Source organism: Medicago sativa, chromosome 5 (genome assembly GCF_051527215.1).
Source record: "Medicago sativa cultivar Bolivia chromosome 5, Bolivia_mono, whole genome shotgun sequence".
Taxonomy (NCBI): domain Eukaryota; kingdom Viridiplantae; phylum Streptophyta; class Magnoliopsida; order Fabales; family Fabaceae; genus Medicago; species Medicago sativa.
This window is the reverse complement of record NC_140753.1, coordinates 40,654,800-40,673,724: the sequence shown is the minus strand read 5'-3', so window position 1 is coordinate 40,673,724 and position 18,925 is coordinate 40,654,800. Positions and strand designations below refer to the sequence as shown.

Sequence of the window (18,925 nt, the reverse complement as noted above, 5' to 3'; positions counted from 1 at the left end):
CCCTAGCGGTTCCTTTTCTGATAACAATTTCTTTTCATGCTTAATGGTTCCTTTATTGATGGCAGTATTTATTATTATTATTATTATTATTATTATTATTATTATTATTATTATTATTATTATTATTATTATTATTATTATTATTATTATTATTATAATTGTTGTTGATGATGTTATTATTTTCTGTCGTTTACCACATAAAAGTTCCTATTCATATTTCTTCTTCTTTCAGTTACCACATAAAAGTTCATTTTCCTTTTCATTTTTATAGAATTAACGGCCCTTGCGGTTAGGATCAGTTTCTTGGTGTATTCTTACTACGTGTTACGATATTAAAGTTGCATTTTTAAAATTGTTGATAATTTGACTGATTCTGATGATAATTTTGTCATTAGAAACTTCATTTTTTAGTGTAATTTTGTCGGCCTCTTTGTTTGTCATATATTATATTACTTGAAGTTATTTATTCTGACTTTTTATTTTCAAAAATCACTACACTAGATTATAACATTACTTTGATTTCTCCCTTTGACTTTTCAAACATGTTTACTATTTTCAATTAGTTTATTTTAGTTGTTCTTTTAACATGAATGTAATCAAATATGAAGAATAAGAAAAAAGAAATTCAAGAACACAACCTGGTAATATTATTTGGTAAGAAAATAAAGTTAATAACTTAAATTAGTGTAATTTTTGCATTTTTTGTTGTTGAATTTTGAAGTCGTTTCATAACATAGTATTGAGTGTACAATCAATATGATATTTATATACAAAACCCGTGCATCACACGGGTTAAAGTCTAGTTATTTATTATTTTTATTAGGTCTGCAATAACTTAACCTATTGTTTCTGTAGATTTTTTTTTGACAGGTTGTTGTACACTTATTTAATACGTTTACAAACAGAATACCCTAATTTCCATGCAAACTCGGCTACCCTAAATAATTTGTTAGGAACCATGAGCTGCATTAATTTTTTATGTTTAACTATAAAAGTAATAAATAAAATTGACCCATGCAACAATATAATTTTGTATTCTTTTTATCTTTTTTCTTTATAATTTTTTTTATTATCATTTGATTGTAATATTGTACAGTTAAAACTCTATAAATTAATAATGTCAGGACCGGAGAATTTTATTAATTTAGAGAGTTATTAATTTATCGATAAATTAATAATTATTAATTTAAAGAGTTTTAAGTAATTATACTGTACATACCAAACAAAAAGGCAAATTAGTCTATGCCTCTTAGAATTACGTTGCAGCGAACCTTGGAACTCAACGTAAATTAGTAACTACTGTGTTCATATGCATTGGAAATCAATAATGACTTTTGAAGTACAGTAAATGTAAATAAGAGAAACAAATGAGTTCAATGTATTCTTAATATATTTTTTTCAGTTTCTATGAATTATTAATTTATGATTTTCTTGGGACCGAAAATTATAAAGGGATCTCCCGAAAAATTATCATCTTATTATTTTATCGAGTTTTTCAATTTTTTACATTGACCCAAGTCGGGACCGGACAAATATATTATTTTAGAGAGTTTATTAATTTACCGAGTATTAAATTAAAGAGTTTCTACTGTATCTCTATTAATCTAATTTGCGTTTATTGACCGACCCATGATCTTACGGGTTAAAGATTATTTATTGGTCTCTATTATAGTCGAGAAGACGCGTGCGTCACACGGGTCAAAAGTCTAGTTAAAATAGTTAAAAATAAGAATTTTTTTATCGAAAACAACAATTATTTATTGAAAAATTATATATTTTATATATAATGTACAAGTTAATTTTCTAATATCTTAAAATTTAATTATTTAATGTTATATTATTATTTCTAATGAATTTTTTACGTGAATTAATTAATTTTACTACTTCCACCGATACTCACTCAACAAAGCTTTGGGATGATAAAGAGTTTCCTTGAAAAAAATACAAGAAAAAAACGAAATAGAAATAGAAAATATAAAAGCAAAAAAGAAATTAAAAAGGAGAGTTGCTTGCTTGCATAGAGCCAAAAATAGTTGTAAGATATTTTTCCTCTACCTTCAATCAGCAAATAACGGGAAAAGATATCTCTGCTCTTTACACCATTACTCTTATCCATCAAAATTCTTCAAACTCCAAAACATTGCTGTATTTTTCAACTTATTGTTCTGCATAGTGAAAAGCACAGCTAAATTGTTGGTTACTCCAACCAACATACCAAGAAAATCAAAACCATGACATCTTCTCCATCACCTATATCTGCTACATTATCATTTGCTAATCCATCATCAATTCCAAAACACCGAAATTCACCTTCTTTTTTATTAAACACAAAAGCTATGTCCAAAGATCTTTATTTCAACCATGATGGTTCAACCACAAAGAAGCTTCTTGTATCATTCATTCTACATTTATTTTTACCTTGACAATTTCAGTTTAAATATTTCTTTTCATATGAAATGGTTGAATGAATGAGTGAATTTTTCTTTGCGGTGTAGGCAGGGGTGGACTTAGTGGCAGAGCTGCTTGGTGTTACATTGGGTCCTAAGGGAAGAAATGTTGTGTTGCACAACAAGTATGGGCCACCCAGGATAGTAAATGATGGAGAAACTGTTCTCAAAGAGGTTTTTTTTCTTTCTTTCTTTTTCCTTCTTTTTAGTCATTCACCATTTACCATATTCTTATGGTTTAATTAACTTTGAATAGTGTAAATTTTGACGTTAACAAATCACAATTGATTGACTGTGCCAATTTCCGTAGGTTAGTTTGGCTTCTTAAAAAAAATAAAATTATTGACCGTGGGTAGAAAGATGTTAGTAAGTTAGTGATTATATTTGTTTCCAGCAATTGAACCCTAGACAGTCTGCTTAGGAACATGTTTTGTACTGATGTTAATAATTTCAGATTGAATTGGAAGATCCATTGGAGAATGTTGGGGTTAAATTGGTGAGACAAGCTGGTGCAAAAACCAATATCTTAGTTGGTGATGGCTCAACTACATCTGTTGTTCTTGCTCATGGCTTAATCAAAGAGGGAATGAAGGTACATATAACAAGCCATACATTAGTATTCCATCTACTTAAATCAAAATATCATTATTAGATGTTACCATATTTGAAAGTTTTAATGAAAAATTGACATTTATAACAACACTAGAAAGTTCAAAATATTCCAAAATTGCAAATGAAGTTTGGGAAATATTAGCTTCCATTATATGCTTACGCCACAAATGCTATTGACTTTAGGGGTTTTCTTAAATTTGTGCTCTTTTCATTTTCTTGTAGGTTATTGCAGCTGGAATGAATCCTGTCCAAATTGCTCGTGGGATTGAGAAAACAGCAATAGCACTTGTTAATGAACTTAGTTTGATGTCTAGAGACGTAAGCTCTACTATCTAGCTGCTGCAGTCACGCATTCACACTGTTATCACATCGCTGGACGTTTGATTCAGATAATACGGTGCAGAAAACAAGCAAAATTTTTGTGTTTTAAAACTCTAAAATACCGATTTTGAAATATGGAGTGTTTGGTTTTTGTCCGACGGTCCATGATGTGTACTCATGGGGTGAATCTGGGCAAATCCAAATCCATTTTTCTATGATTTTTGTTTACACACTCTGAGATGAATGGACATTTTTAGAATAGTAATGAAAATTACAATGTCGAATTCTTATCAATGATCTAAAATCTCATGAATGTTATTCCTATCAATTCTCGCTTGTAGTTGGAAACTCTTGCTGAATTCAGAAACATTGGGGTTTGCATTTGTAGGTTGAGGATCATGAACATAAATATGTTGCAGAAATCAGCGCAGGGAACGATTATGTTGTCGGAAACATGATTTCTGAGGCTTTGCATAAAGTAGGAAGAAAAGGAGTAGTGACAATTGAAAAAGGCAAAAGCATTGAGAATAGTCTAGAGATTGTAGAAGGAATGCAATTCGATCGCGGTTATCTGTCTCCCTACTTCGTCACCGATCGAAGAAAGATGACAGTAGATCTTCACAACTGCAAGGTATAACAACTTTAGTTTATTAAAACCCTCACATGAATTCTATAAAATAATTAGGTCGTACATGAATCTTTTGTTGCAGTTGCTTTTAGTTGACAAAAAGATCACAAATCCAAAAGAGCTTCTGAACATATTGAATAGTGCAGTGAAAGAGAAATTTCCAATTTTGATAGTTGCAGAGGGAATTGAGCAGGATGCTCTTGCTCCAATTATTAAAAATAAACTTAGGGGTGTGCTTAAGGTTGCTGCTATTAAGGCTCCTGCTTTTGGGGAACGCAAGAGTCACTACTTAGAAGATATTGCCATCTTGACTGGAGGTATGAGATCAATTACTCAATTTAATTTAGAAGCTTGTATTTTGTTTGCTGATATTTTGAAATAACTACTTAGAAGATATTTATAGATAGATGTAGTTACTTAAATTATGTACTTCAATGACCTGTAATTTTGAATTTACATTACAATATGGTTCACTGAGAAGTCAATTTGAGTCGAATTCTTTGATACTTACAATTGTGTTTAATCACAAAGATAGCATCAAAATTGGTTGTCAACTTTTTCTTTAAAAAAAATTGTATCCACTATGCAAAAACATCACTGCTTGGCGCTAACAAGTCTAGCAATCATTTCCAGCATACGATAATAATTCATTAAAAGAATAAGAAAAGAATACAATTAACCAAAGTCAATTTGTCCGTACAATAATGTTGTTTTCCAAAGATATGATAAAGTTTGAATTGCATGGACGAGACAAGTGTGAGGCAGTTCTTCCGTGATAATTGAGCTTACAACGAACCAAATTTATAGAGGAAAAGGCTTGAACAACTAAAAAAGAATCATATTTCAATCATATATGCTTTGAGCCTCTACTATAAGCCACTTCAATCGATGAGAGAACCAGTGTAATGCCTAAACCAATAACAAAACAACCATGAATCAAACCCTTTCCACCTGTGAAAATCCAACCACCTCCAGCTGGACCAGGGGACCCTCTGGCTTCATCCTACCAGTGTCGGGGCCACCGAGTGAATTGAACAATATGGTAGAATACATGGTGGAAGAAACCATCACTAGCTTTTGATCTTAGTCTTCATTCAATTCATTCTCTACTAATATTTACTCAGTGCATTCTTGGAACTTATCAGGTACTGTAATAAGAGAAGATATGGGTTTCACCTTAGAAAAAGCCAGCACGGATGTGCTTGGTTCTGCTGCCAAAGTTGTCATTACAAAAGATTCTACCCTACTAGTCACTGATGGGAGTACTAGAGAAGCAATTGAAAAGAGGGTTAATCAAATTAAGATCCTTGTTGAGGTACAGAGAAAACCAGATCATTGTATAATATTAGAATGAATTTGATGCATGGTTATTAGTTAACAACATCTGAAAAAGGATTTGCTAAACATCCATTTCGTATTTTGTAGAATACTGAAGAAAATTTTCAAAAGAAGATATTGAATGAAAGGATAGCAAGATTATCAGGGGGCATTGCCATTCTTAAGGTAATATAAATTTCAATCATTTTATTTTCATTTTTGGTATCAGGAATTTAAAAAATTCTGTTTTTGTTTATGATGTAGTTCATTTATATTTAAGAACCTGAATCTAAATTATAGGTAGGAGCACAAACACAAGTAGAGTTGAAGGATAAACAATTAAGAATAGAAGATGCCTTAAATGCAACCAAGGTACTTCCTTTTTCTCTGCTTCAATGTGTTTTGAAATCATCGATAGTTCAGTTTCTATATTCTAATTTGTAACATTGCAGGCAGCAATTGAGGAAGGTGTAGTAGTTGGTGGTGGCTGTAGCCTTCTAAGACTATCCAAGAAGGTGGATAGCATAAAAATTCTCCTGGACAATGAAGAGCAAAAGGTAATGTATCTGTTTCATACAATTAAGTTCTGCATTCACTGATAAATCGACATCAGTAACTATTTAAAAAATGGAAAGGTTGAATGAATGTAAGCTCATGTCGGTGTCATGTCATGTCAGTGTCGGAAACCAAACACGTCTTCAATCTGAAGTGCATCTGTTGCAACTATTCTTTTTGGTTTGTATCCTTTTGTTGGTTTCAATAGATATGTAAATATTATTCAGTTATTTGTAATGTTATCTGTAGATTGGAGCTGAAATCTTCAAAAGAGCTTTGAGCTATCCTACTAAAATGATAGCGAAAAATGCCGGTGTAAATGGCAATGTTGTCATAGATAAGGTCCTGAGGTTCTTGAGAAACTGTTTTCTGTAAGAGATAAATTATTCAATGAGATTTTTTTGGATCTTTTGTTGCATTTAATAAATTCAACTCAATAGCATATCTTCTGTCGTGCAGGTTTTAGCAGATGATAACATGAATTTTGGTTACAATGCTGCTAGAGACTGTTATGAGGATCTCATGAAGGCTAGAATCATGGATCCAACAAAGGTATACTAAATATTTAAATGCCTCACAGAAGATATAAGTAAAAATAATTAGTATAATTTTTAGAAACAAACGTAGTATACTATTGTATTATGTATGTTGAAAATTGGTGCAGGTTGTTAGGTGTTGTATAGAGCATGCAGCTTCTGTGGCAAAGACATTTCTAACATCAAATGCTGTTGTGATTGACCGCATGGAACTAGAGCAACCATTACAACGTAGAAAGCCCATGACTATGCCTAGAAAGCCCATGGCTATGCCTAGAATGCCCATGACTAATTCAGGTATTAGAGTGGGTAGTCATTTAAAAAATGTTTTATATATTACAATTGGCGCTAAAATAACATGACGACGACAAAACGACAACAAAAAATGCCTTTTATATTCCTATACTTTTGACCCGTGCACCCCACGGATCAATTAGAAAACATAAAAGAACATATTAGAGATAAAATATTGAGAATAAAATCGTTCTAAAATAAATTATTTAAAAAACTTCAAGGTAGTTCAAATTTCTTATGCGCTTTCTCATGTCATTTTTTCAAGTTTCTTATGCGCTGTCTTTTTAAAAATGGGTTTTGTTAACGAGTGCTCCCGGGACACTCTTTAAGCATTCTAAACTAGGAAGTTGTTCTTTAAAAAAGTCAAACAGTTCAATTTTCAATGCATTAAATACAAAAATTTTCATAAAAAGTTACCACTTTAGGCTATTAAAGAGTGTCCCGGGGGCACTCGTTAACATTTCCTTTTAAAAATAAATTATTTGAAAAACTTCAAGGGAGTTCGTGGTGCAAGTTTAAATACTAAAAGTATTCCAAGCCACCAAGGCAACGATCTTCCAATTCTATCAATTGGCTTTTATGTGAATAAAATATAATTTTTTTATTTAAAAGTATGTATAATATAATAAAAATCATGTAATATTTATGTTAAATATCCTTAAAACACTCGTTCAAATCATGTTCCATAGACAATAAAATAAATAATAAGAATTAACTAATAAAAAGTATAAATTTACACACATTAAAATAATTGACTCACCCAAAAAATTAGTTCTGCCTCCGCCAACAATTGTCTCAACAAAATAAATAATTAAATAAATAAATAAATAAATAAATAAGAGGCAAATCAAAGTCTTACATATGATTGATAATGTAAAACTATATTGCCACATATTAGAGCCTGTGCTTGTGCCCTCAATGCCCCCCCTTTTTTTTGCAAAAAAAAAAGTTGGTAGCAAAGAGCTAACCAACCAAAATACCATATAAAGGAGAGAATAATTACAAAGGGAGGGGACTAGGCCAAGACTCCCTAAATCAAAATATTCTAAAGTTAGGCCAACCCAACTTGTTTTGTACAAAAGTATCCAAAATAAAAGTTGGAGCTTCCTGCTAGTAAAAAATAGAGGTTAGTGTTAATCCATGGTTAGCCAATAAGTCAGCCACTTGGTTCCCCTCTCTATAAATGTGTGTTACAATGCAATTTAGACCCTTAGCATCTGCCATAACATTGTTCCAACGATTTCTCAAAGTCCAAGCTATCTGTTTAGAACTCCTATAGGCAAGCATAACAAGAGAAGAATCTGTTTCGATCCATATATTGTTCCAGTTTTTGACCTTAGCAATTTCAATGGCTCTCATAAAAGCACAGAATTCAACACAATAAGAATTGCTAATTCCCAAAGGTTCAGAGAAACAATAAAGAAAATCAGCATTATGGTCCCTAAAAATACCTCCGCAGGATGAAGAGCCTGGATTACCTTGAGAGGCACCATCTATGTTGCATTTTGTCCAGTTAACAATATGGGGATGCCATAGAACTTTTTGATTACCTGGGGCTTGGGCTAATGAATATTACAAAAGAACGTTTTGAGAATTGTGAAGTCTCTGATGGAATTGTTTGAAGTGTTACTAGTTGAGTTGCCAAAAAGAGAGGATGAAGCAATTATCATTGAGACAACCAACTTCCAAGGAATCATTCTGTGGTTGAACCTGGCTTGATTCCTGAGATACCATATAGTGTTGAGGACATTGATTAAGGCCGCTGTGATGGGAATCTTACACTGAGGGGACCAAGATTTATCAACTATTTTCCAAATGTCTTCTAAAGAAGAAAATAGGAACACTAAATTGATAGAATAAGATAACCAAGACCAAAGTCTCAAAGCAAGGGGACAATCAAAGAACAAGTGATAAGTGCTTTCGGTGTTCTTTAGGCAAATGCTGCACATAGATGGGATGTTGCAACCCCTAGATATGAGGTTGTCATCAGTAGGAAGTTTGCAGTGCATTAATCTCCAAACAAAAAGAAACTTAGACGAAGGTATGTGATTTTCGCCCAAGGAAGTTCTTGAAATTGATGATGCTTGAATTCATAAGCTTCCTTAAGTGGCAATTCACCTGATGTAAAGTGCTTCCAAAGCAACTGATCTAATTGGTCTGCAGATGGAATTCTGACTTGTTGAATATGCTGAGAAATGTAAGGGAACACCTGAGACAAAGCTGAAGGGATCTGCCAATGATTGTTAGTTATAAAATCACTAACAATTGATTGAAGATGAGGTGAAATTGTAGGAGGAATATTGAAGATTTCTGCAAGAGGTGGGCCACACCAAGAGTCAGTCCAAAAATTGATCTTTTTACGATCACCAAGAAGCCAAATAGAGTTATCTAAAATAACTTTATATTCTTCTTTTATGCTGCTCCAGACAGAAGAGAAAATGTGATATTTAATGACCTTGTTACCTCTTAGAACTCCATCTTTGAGCAGAGATGCCCATGGTTGTTGAGAGTTGAGGATATTCCAACAAAGCTTCAGATTAGTTGCATTGTTTAAGCTGAAAAGAGATCTGATGTTTAAACCACCTTGATAATAGGTTCTACAAAAAATTTCCAAGAAACTGTGACCATTTTCCTTTTATCACTATCACCACTCCAAATGAAGTTTCTTGTGCATCTTTCAAGATCCTTAAACAGAGAAATGGGCCAGGAGTAAAGAGAAATGTTATAAACAAGCATACTTTGAATCACAGATCTTACTAACTGCACCCTACCAGCCATGGATAACAGTTGAGCTTTCCATTGAGATAATTTGAGCTTAATCTTGTCGGCCACAGGTTGCAGGTGACAAGCCTTTGGCTTTCCCTTAAAAATTGGAACCCCCAAATAATCAGACGGGCGGAAGCCAATCTTGAAGTCAAGAAGAGTAAGAATGCGAAGAAGTTTGGCTTGAGAAATAGAAGCAGAAAGAATGGTAGACTTACCATTGATGATAACTTGACCAGAGTCTAAAGCATAACTGTCAAACAATTGTTTTAAAGCTTGCAAACCTGAAAGTTTACATTTGCAATAAATCATCAAGTCATCTGTATAAAAGGAATGAGATGGAAATCTAAAGTTCCTAGTGCCTTTGATCAGATCTAATTTTCCATCATTCACTTACCTTGTAACGCTTCTGCTGAGAACCTCTTCAGCTAAACAGAATAAAAGAGGAGATAAGGGGTCACCCTGTCTCACACCCCTAGAACAGTTAAAATAACCATGTGTTTTGCCATTAATGTATATTGATAGAAATGTTGACTTCAGAATGACATGAATCCAATTGCAAAAAGTATCATTGAAACCAAAATTCCTAAGAACTTTTAACAAGAAAGACCACTCTAAGGTATCAAAAGCCTTAGTAATGTCGAGTTTTAGAGCAAGGTTACCTCCAAAAGATTTGTTGTGAAGAAGATTCGCTGCTTCAGAGGCAATGCAGAGGCAATCTCTAATATTTCTGCCATGAATGAACCCCATTTGTTCCTGGGAAGTGATGTTTGGCATGATTTGAGCAAGCCTGATAGCAATAATCTTAGAGATTATTTTAAATTTTAAATTTTCCATTGCTATGGGTCTGAAGTGATCAATTGAGATGGCATTGGGTGGTTTAGGAATAAGAGCAATGATGTTAGAATTGAAACCAAGCATTTTCCAGCTGGTAGTGAAAAACTCTAACACTGCAGCGGTGACATCCTCTTTGACAATTTCCCAAAAATGCTGATAAAAAAAGCTCCAAAACCATCAGTACCTGGAGCACCGTCCTTGTTTAAAGAGAAAGTTACAGCCTTAATTTCTTGTTGAGATGAAAGGACAATTAGCAATGTATTGGTTTCAAGAGTGACCACATTTGGGATGACTGCTTCAACAAGTAACTAATCCTGCAAAACAAAGTTAGTACAAAAAAGATTTTTCTAATAAGAAACTATGTGATTAGCTATCTGGTTCTTTTCAGTGAGAACATGTTCACCATCTTGAAGAGTTGTGATCAGTTTGGTTGAGGTTTTGATTTTTGCAATTATATGGAAGTACTTAGTGTTTCTGTCCCCTTCCAAATGCCAATTCAATCTAGCTTTTTCTCGCCTAAACATTTCTTCTCTATTTAAAGCTTCTTCATAGTGTTTCTGAGCTTTCTTCAAATTTGAGGGTTTATATGAATTCTTCAAATTTAATCTACGTTGTTTTAATATTTTTAATATTAAAAATATATAAATCATAAGTATGATTTTATCATTCTCGGAAAAAAATACTCTTTCAAAAGAATGTGAAAGATTTCACCACTTTCCTCTATATTTCTCATCCCCCAAAGCCATTCCTTCCCTTCCCCTCCAAACTCCCAAATAAAGCCTACATGAATCAAATGACGCCATAGAGTTCTATCAAAAATCATGTCTTTCTCCAACTCATTTATCTCTAGATCCTTCCTAATAGTTTCTCTTATCGTTTTTCTGTGTCTACCCTACCTCTAGTGATCTGAATTCCCTCCATATGATCTACTCTCCTAACTAAATAATACACAAGTCTTCTCTCTACATGCTTAAACCACCTAAGTCTAGTTTCTATCATCTTTCCAACTAGGTGTTACCCAAACTCCCTCTAATGTCGTCATTTCTATTTCTATAACATCCAGACTTACCACACATTCAAAGCAACATCCTCATTTGTGCTACATTACTTAATGTTCTTGTTGGTTCTTCATCACCCAATACTTTGTCACGTACAACGTCGGTGGTCTTACCGATGTCTGATAAAAAATTTGCTTCAACTCATGTCTTACTTTTGCATCGCATAAAACATCTGAGGCACTCCTCCATTTCAACTACCCAACTTGGACTCAATTGTTTAATTTTCCTTATATTTCTTTGTTATTTTGTACTATTGACCCAAGATATTTAAACCGTGTAACTTGTATTATGATATGATCTAGAACTTTCACCTCTACACTAGAAATGCTTCACCTCTTGTTAAAATTTCATTCAATATACTCTTTTGATAGATATTTAGCAAGTGTACTAAAAACTATCAAAGTAATACAATTAAGTTTGTTTCCACGAGGACTGTGTTAATCTCAAGTAAGCAATAATGTTATGAAATAGGATGTGTAAAATTTATTTTAGTGCCCGAGGCAGTAGGTTTGTTGTGCATAAAAAGTAAATAACAGAAAATAAGATTGTTTGGAAAAGATAGAGAGAGATGTGACTAGGTCTTTCGAATCCTCTGAGTTCCCCTAATTGGTACACTGCACCTATTTCTTATGAATATTTCTCTAATTTCACGGTGGTTAACTAAAATAGCCCTAATCAATCCCTTGACTTAGAACTCTCTTTTCATATTACAGTCCCTAATTCCTTAGGTGATCTAATATTCTTTGAAGGTTTGAAGAACGTTAACCTAATATCACAAATAAATGATTATCCATTCCTAGACTAACCATGTTTATTTGAACAATTCAATTAGGTCAAAGTTGAAAGCTATGGTCAGTAGTCATTCATTCTCACGAAATCAGGTTTATATTTGATCAGGCTATAAAAATCGTTAAGAACAATTGAATTGAATAAAACTAGATTGATATTCACAGCAACATCGTTCAATTAGGGTTACATTAGAATCATCTCAGACCTAATCTCTAAGAGATTTTGCACCACATGGTAACTAAAAAACAAGATATAAAAGATAAAAACATACCCTAGAAAATCAAGGAGAAGATAGATTCTCTCCCAAACCTCCAAAGTAGCCTTCCTCTTGAACTGCTTCAGGATCTGTTGACACCAGATGTAAGTCTTATCACTTACACCAAATTTGAACCATTAAATTTAATTAATTGAATGGTTCACAATCATGTGTCTAATTAAAACAAAAACAAAAAAAATGCTGAAAGTGAATCCCATGTAGTCCCCTCTTCTATCCGTGTTTCCCAGATTTGAAGAAGACTTCATCGGATTGTTCCCTTTCTTCTCGTGTAATATTAGATTATTTTTCTATCTTTTCTTCTCCAAAGTGCCAATTGAGATCTTCACAACAGGGGATTTAGATTTTAAAGCATATATCGTAGTTATCAGTTTGTGGTTTGTTGAGATGAAATTATAAAATCAAGGTGTAGATTGAGTCTCAATAGTATCTTAATTTGTGGTTTGTTGAGATCAATTTGTGGTTTGTTGAGGTGAAGTTATAAATTCATGGCCATACAATAATATCTCAATTTTTTTAGATTTCAGTAATCTTCACAATAATAATATCTTAATTGAGTTCTTCACAACTTGGGCTTTAAATTTAAGCTTCGTTGAGTCCTGCCATCATCTTGTGGATATTTTAAAATTCAAGGTCTATGAGTTTGGCCACAGAAGTGGATCAATCTGCACTTTGAAGAATGAGGTCTTGGAAGATCAGAAAAAGAAAGAATTGTACAACGGATTCATTCGGTGTGGTTTATTAGTTTCTTGGCTAAAGTGCAACTTTGACCCCTATCTTTCAAAAAGTTGCGATTTTGGCCCCCTAAGTTTGAAAACTACAATTTTGGTCCCCTATCTTTTAGCACCTTTGCATATTTGGTCCTTTTGGTCAATTTTGACCAAGTCAACGCATACGTGGCATGCCACGTGTGTAATTAATTAATTAATTAAAAAAATAAAAAATCGAAAAAATCAATTTTTAAATAACATAAATGAAAAAAATAATAAAAAAATATTAAAAAATTCTGGAAAAATGAAAAAAAATTTAAAAATTTTCCAGATTTTAAATTAAATAAATGAAAAAAATCCAGAAAATCAATTTTTAAATTAAATAAATGAAAAAAATAATAATAAAAAATAAAAAAATAATGTCAAATTTTCCAGATTTTTTAAAAATTTGAAAAAAATACGGAAATTTTTTTAAAAAATCTGGAAAATTTGACATTATTTTTTTCAAATTTTTTCCAAAATCTTTTACAGAATTTTCTAATGTTGAAAATTTGACATTCTAAAGGCGCAAGGAAATGAAAAAAGTATACACAAAAACACCGACGAGAATACAACTTGGCCACAAATTTGGTACATATTTCTTCTTTAGGGAAATGAATGTTTCCATGACATTACTTTTTCGAATAAGTGATTCTTGGAATTGTCCATGAATTTTTGTGAAATTTTTTTCAATTTTTTAATCATTTTTATTAATATTTTTATATTTCAAGAATTTATTTCATTTTTTTGTAATATTTTTTAGTTTTTAAAATTTTTTTATTTTTTCATTATTTTTCATTTTTCCATTATTTTTATTAATATTTTTCGAATAAGTGATTCTTGGAATTGTCCGTGAATTTTTGCGAAATTTTTTTCATTTTTTTAATCATTTTTATTAATATTTTTATTTTTCAAGAATTTATTTCATTTTTTTGTTTTTTAAATTTTTTATTTTTTCATTATTTTTCATTTTTCCAGAATTTATTTCATTTTTTTGTAATATTTTTTCATTATTTTTTTCGTTTTTTAAAAAATCTGGAAAATTTGACATTATTTTTTCGAATTTTTTCATTATTTTTTAATTTTTTATTATTATTTTTTCATTTATTTAATTTAAAACTTGATTTTCTGGATTTTTTTCATTTATTTAATTTAAAATCTGGAAAAATTTTAAATTTTTTTATTTTTTCATTATTTTTCATTTTTCCATAATTTTTTAATATTTTTTTCATTTATTTAATTTAAAAATTGATTTTTTCGATTTTTGTTTTTTTAAATTAATTAATTACACATGTGGCATGCCACGTATGCGTTGACTTGGTCAAAATTGACCAAAAGGACCAAATATGCAAAGGGGCTAAAACATAGGGGACCAAAATTGTAGTTTTCAAACTTAGGGGGCCAAAATCGCAACTTTTTGAAAGATAGGGGGCCAAAGTTGCACTTTAGCCTAGTTTCTTTTGTTGAAATAATTTGAATGGATCAACTAAAACTAATCGTTGAGATTTGGTGTAAATGTGTTAGCCTGATAAGACTTACACCTGATGCCAACGGATCTTGACTTATATATATATATATATATATATATATATATATATATATATATATATATGGGTTATGATAGAAGACACCTTTTGTGAAGGTGTCTTTTATCAAGTTACTCTATGAGCATTTGTTAAAAGACACCAACTACTTTTTATGAAGGTGTCTTTTATCAAAGTTATAACTAAAAAAGTGAAAATCACACCTTGAGGTGTGACTTGATAAAAGACACCACACTACTTTTTATGAAGGTGTCTTGTAACATAACCCTATATATATATATATATATATATATATATATATATATATATATATATATATATATATATATATATATATATATATATATATATATATATATATATATATAGTATATAGGGTTTTGCTAGAAGACACCATTTATGAAGGTGTCTTTTAGCAAGTTATCCTATAGACATTTGCTAAAAGACACCTTCCTAAAGGGTGTCTTCTAGCTAAACTCGTGTGTGTGTGTCTATATATATATATATCGTTCTCCCTCCTTTGTGCCTAAGGATTGGTATAACCTTTCAAAAACTTGACTTATACTTTTCTCAAGTTTCATCATTTTTGCACTTAGACCAATCTATGACACATTGTGTTTTGATTCTAATCTTGCTTTGAACATTTTCGTTCTACCACCAAGGGTTTTTACCCCTAAGTTCAAAACTTCTTGATTCTCCCAACTTCTCTTTTGCTACTTTTCTAATATCCTGTGTAATCTTATCCCACTTATCATTTGCGCTTCCTTGTGCCTGACCAAAACCTCCTCTAAAATATTGTTTTGGAAAATCATTTATTTTCACCCTTCAAATGCCACCACGTGATCCATGAAGCTTCCGTGTGGCTTCTTCTCTTCATGCCAATCTTCATCCTTACATCCATAACCAATACTCTATGTTGAGTAGTCAAACTTTCTTTAGGATTAACTTTACAATCCAAGATAATTTTTCTATCCGATCTCTTAATAAGAAAGAAATTTATCTGTGAACATGCCACCCCACTATTGTATATGATAAGATGTTCCACTCTTTACTTAAAGCACGTATTAGCTATACTAAGATAAAAAATCAACAAGAAATCCAAGATATTATTACCTTATGCAGTAACCGCCCCAAGGCTATACCGCCATGCAAGCCATCAAAACCACTTGATACACTCCCTACATAACCATTTAGATCACCTCCTAGAAAAATATTTTCTCCTAGTTGTATCCTGACATAAGCCTTCTAACTCATACCAATACTCTTGTTCAAAAAAACCTCATACCAATACTTTGCTTTAAGATATTTTGCTAACACAATATGAGGTGCGTAAGCACTAATAACATTTAAGATATCTTGTTCCACTATAATTTTTAGGGTAATGATCCGATATTCTACCGTCTTTACATCCACAATATGCCTCTTCCACTCCTTGTCAACGATAATGTATAACCTATTTCTCGATCTAACCTTTTCCATGTAACAAAGATTAAATCATGAACTATCTAATTTCTTTGTCTTTTCTCTCAACCATTTAGTTTCTTGTAGGCACATAAAATTGATACTCCTCCTAATCATACTGTCCATTCTCACTACTAGAAAAAGCAAAATTAGAGAGGGAAATTAGTGACGGAAAAAATAAAATCCCTCACAAATTCTTTGGTCGCAAAATTTAGTGACGGAATTTGAGAGGGATTTCGTGTTTTCCCTCACTAAATTTCCCTCACTGATTTTTGTTTTTTTAGTAGTGTCTTTTCGTAGATTTTCCTGTAAGAGTGTCTATATTTAATGTTCTGAAACAAATTCTACTCAACCACCTTCTTTACCCACATCCGATCACGAAAAAGTGGGAATCCTTACTTATTTTTCACTACATCCAGGCAGCAATGTAGTGACCCTTACTCATTAGACATTATACTAGAGCTATATAGTGCGTTACTTTCGAGCAATGACCTAACCTTCACACTATTGCATATTCAAATCATATCAAAGAGATCGAACAAAGTTTTACATTTACTTTTCAAACATAACACAACTCTCTCTTTTTACTTGAACTTAGAACCGGTAATGAATAACAAAACTAAACATGCTAAAATAATACATAGTATCAACAAAATCACATTGCAAATGCAAACATGCATTAAAATCCATTATAGATTTTTAAGATGTAAAAGCCATAATAGATGACATAGAGTCAATTCAAAAGTACACTAATTAGATGCTCTATTTACTATAATATTTTTCCTGTTATGGATAACAGTGTTGTGTTTGATGTTTGATAATTCAGGTTTAGGACCAATTGGCTTTTAAAAAGGAAGGCTTTAAAGTTTAATTCTGCCTTAGAATCCGTCTTCTATTTCCCATCCAAGTATTCAGAAAAGACCAATCAGGAAGCATCAAGAAACATGGATCAGTTATGCTTCGTTAAAGTGGGGACATTCATCGATCCGAGACCACCCAAATGAATTTATATAAGTTAACTGGCTCCGATTAACTTGAACTTGAAGGACTTCACCAATGGGCAGAAGGAAAATGCTTGCCTTAATTAGTAACCATCTTGTGGATTTGGCAACCCACTATGCATTAAAATCATTTTTGAATTTTATCAGAGTCAATTATTCTCTCTCATTGATTTTATAATTTCAGAGTAAAAATTTGAAAGTAAAAATTGATTTTATCAGAGTCAATAATTTCAGAGTAAAAATTTGAAAGTCATTGATTTTATATAAACCTACAATCATTTGTTTTTAACAAGCAAAATTTATCAATATTGGATCATTTATGTATCTAGCTATCTAACCTATAAAATGTTAAAATAAGATTGCGCACAAACTTCAGTCATCTCATCTCAGCTAATTATTTATTGCCACATGAACAAATTGGTTGTTGTATTAATCTCATTCAATTTCAGCATTTACTAATATTTGGGGGATTCTTTAGTACGATTTTTTTTTTTGGGAAACTTTAGTACGGTTTTTTTGGATATGGTACTCTTAAGATAAAATTATTTTAAAATTTAAATTCAGTTCAAAATAATTAAATACTAAACCAAGTGTTTAATGTGTTCAATGACAAATTTCATACATATCAATTTTGCGACCCTAACTGTTGTAACATGTGTGAAAATTAAGTTAAAATACTAAACACAAATTTTCACATTGGGTAGAACTAGTGTTGTGTGAATTGATAAAAGGGGAAGTCCTACAATGGATTGATCACACATATTAATATTGTTTATATAGTGGAGATGTACCTCTAAGGGGTACATAATTATGTGAACCAAATATCCTTAAACCTTGATGATTAAGGAATTAATGGACTTTGATTAATTTCTTAGTATTTAACTTGTGCTCTTGAGTGTTTTTACTAAGATCGGAACAAGGTTTAAATTATATAAAATTTCAAGAAATCAAAGGATATTTGGTTTTATACAATCCAAGGAACTCAAGAACATTATCAAGAACATGCAGGTCACACGTGACATGAGTAAGTGTCCAAAAAAGTACATTTGCATGGATCAATCAAGAAATAGAGGCATTTACAAGGTTAATGTCAAAAAAGATATTCAATGTTCATTTAAGACTATGAACGAAGTACTAGGAATATTCCAATGAGAATATCATCTTAGATGTTGCAATCACTGCACTTTAGTTATGTTTTCACTATTAGGATTGATTACATCAAATACAAGTCTTACAAATCATCTTAAGTGAAAACAAATGGAACATTCTGATGGTCAGATTGTTCAGCTCCGCACATGCTGTATACTATGAGAGTCTTGTCCTGATCAATCAAAGATGGACACGTATGAGATATGGTACTGTACAATATCATGCAAATCTCCCAAAAGAATGGGCCTGAAGTTGCAGAACCACTATTCTCTCTCATGCGCACAATCCATTGCAGATATGGAAAAAGTTTATCCAGCAACTTTCTGATGTTTGTGCAAAAGACACAACACATGAATAATGTCCAGAAAATCATAAGTCATGCATTGGATAAACCCATAAACTCATCATTCACTCATAAATGATGAACCCAGATGAATGTCATGATGAACATCAACATTCTGATGAAGAACACAACAACATTTTGATGGTCGGAATGATCACCCAGATTTTCAAATAAAAGCAAGTGGGGCCTAGGACACATGGCATAACACCATTGGTCACCCTCCAACGGCTATAAGAGCCCAAGAACT

General features: G+C 31.8%; 1 protein-coding gene across 3 annotated transcripts; it reads left to right on the top strand.

The window, feature by feature from the left end:
- Positions 1–2,089: 2,089 nt before the first annotated feature.
- LOC146922118 (chaperonin 60 subunit beta 4, chloroplastic-like) lies at positions 2,090–17,352 on the top strand. 3 transcript variants are annotated; one of them, XR_015012375.1, is made up of 14 exons: positions 2,090–2,390; positions 2,496–2,621; positions 2,902–3,039; positions 3,282–3,377; positions 3,769–4,011; positions 4,091–4,325; positions 5,154–5,323; positions 5,434–5,511; positions 5,626–5,697; positions 5,778–5,882; positions 6,130–6,251; positions 6,340–6,432; positions 6,545–6,713; positions 17,012–17,352. XR_015012375.1 is itself a non-coding variant. In XM_085715220.1 (14 exons), exons 1-14 carry the CDS (start codon positions 2,232–2,234, stop codon positions 17,032–17,034), a joined length of 1,800 nt encoding a protein of 599 aa, XP_085571346.1. In that variant the 5' UTR covers positions 2,090–2,231; the 3' UTR covers positions 17,035–17,352. The 3 variants fall into 3 exon arrangements, 2 of the variants coding, with proteins under 2 accessions (XP_085571346.1, XP_085571345.1); XM_085715220.1 differs by having other exon boundaries at positions 6,130–6,222; XM_085715219.1 differs by lacking the exon at positions 17,012–17,352 and adding an exon at positions 12,959–13,218 and having other exon boundaries at positions 6,130–6,222.
- Positions 17,353–18,925: the final 1,573 nt, after the last annotated feature.

Coding starts and splice junctions, on each gene's coding strand:
- LOC146922118 (XM_085715219.1), top strand. CDS start 2,232: ATGACATCTTCTCCATCACCTATATCTGCTACATTATCATTTGCTAAT. Junction 2,391..2,495: donor CAACCACAAAGAAGCTTCTT/GTATCATTCATT, acceptor TTTGCGGTGTAG/GCAGGGGTGGACTTAGTGGC. Junction 3,378..3,768: donor TTAGTTTGATGTCTAGAGAC/GTAAGCTCTACT, acceptor TTGCATTTGTAG/GTTGAGGATCATGAACATAA.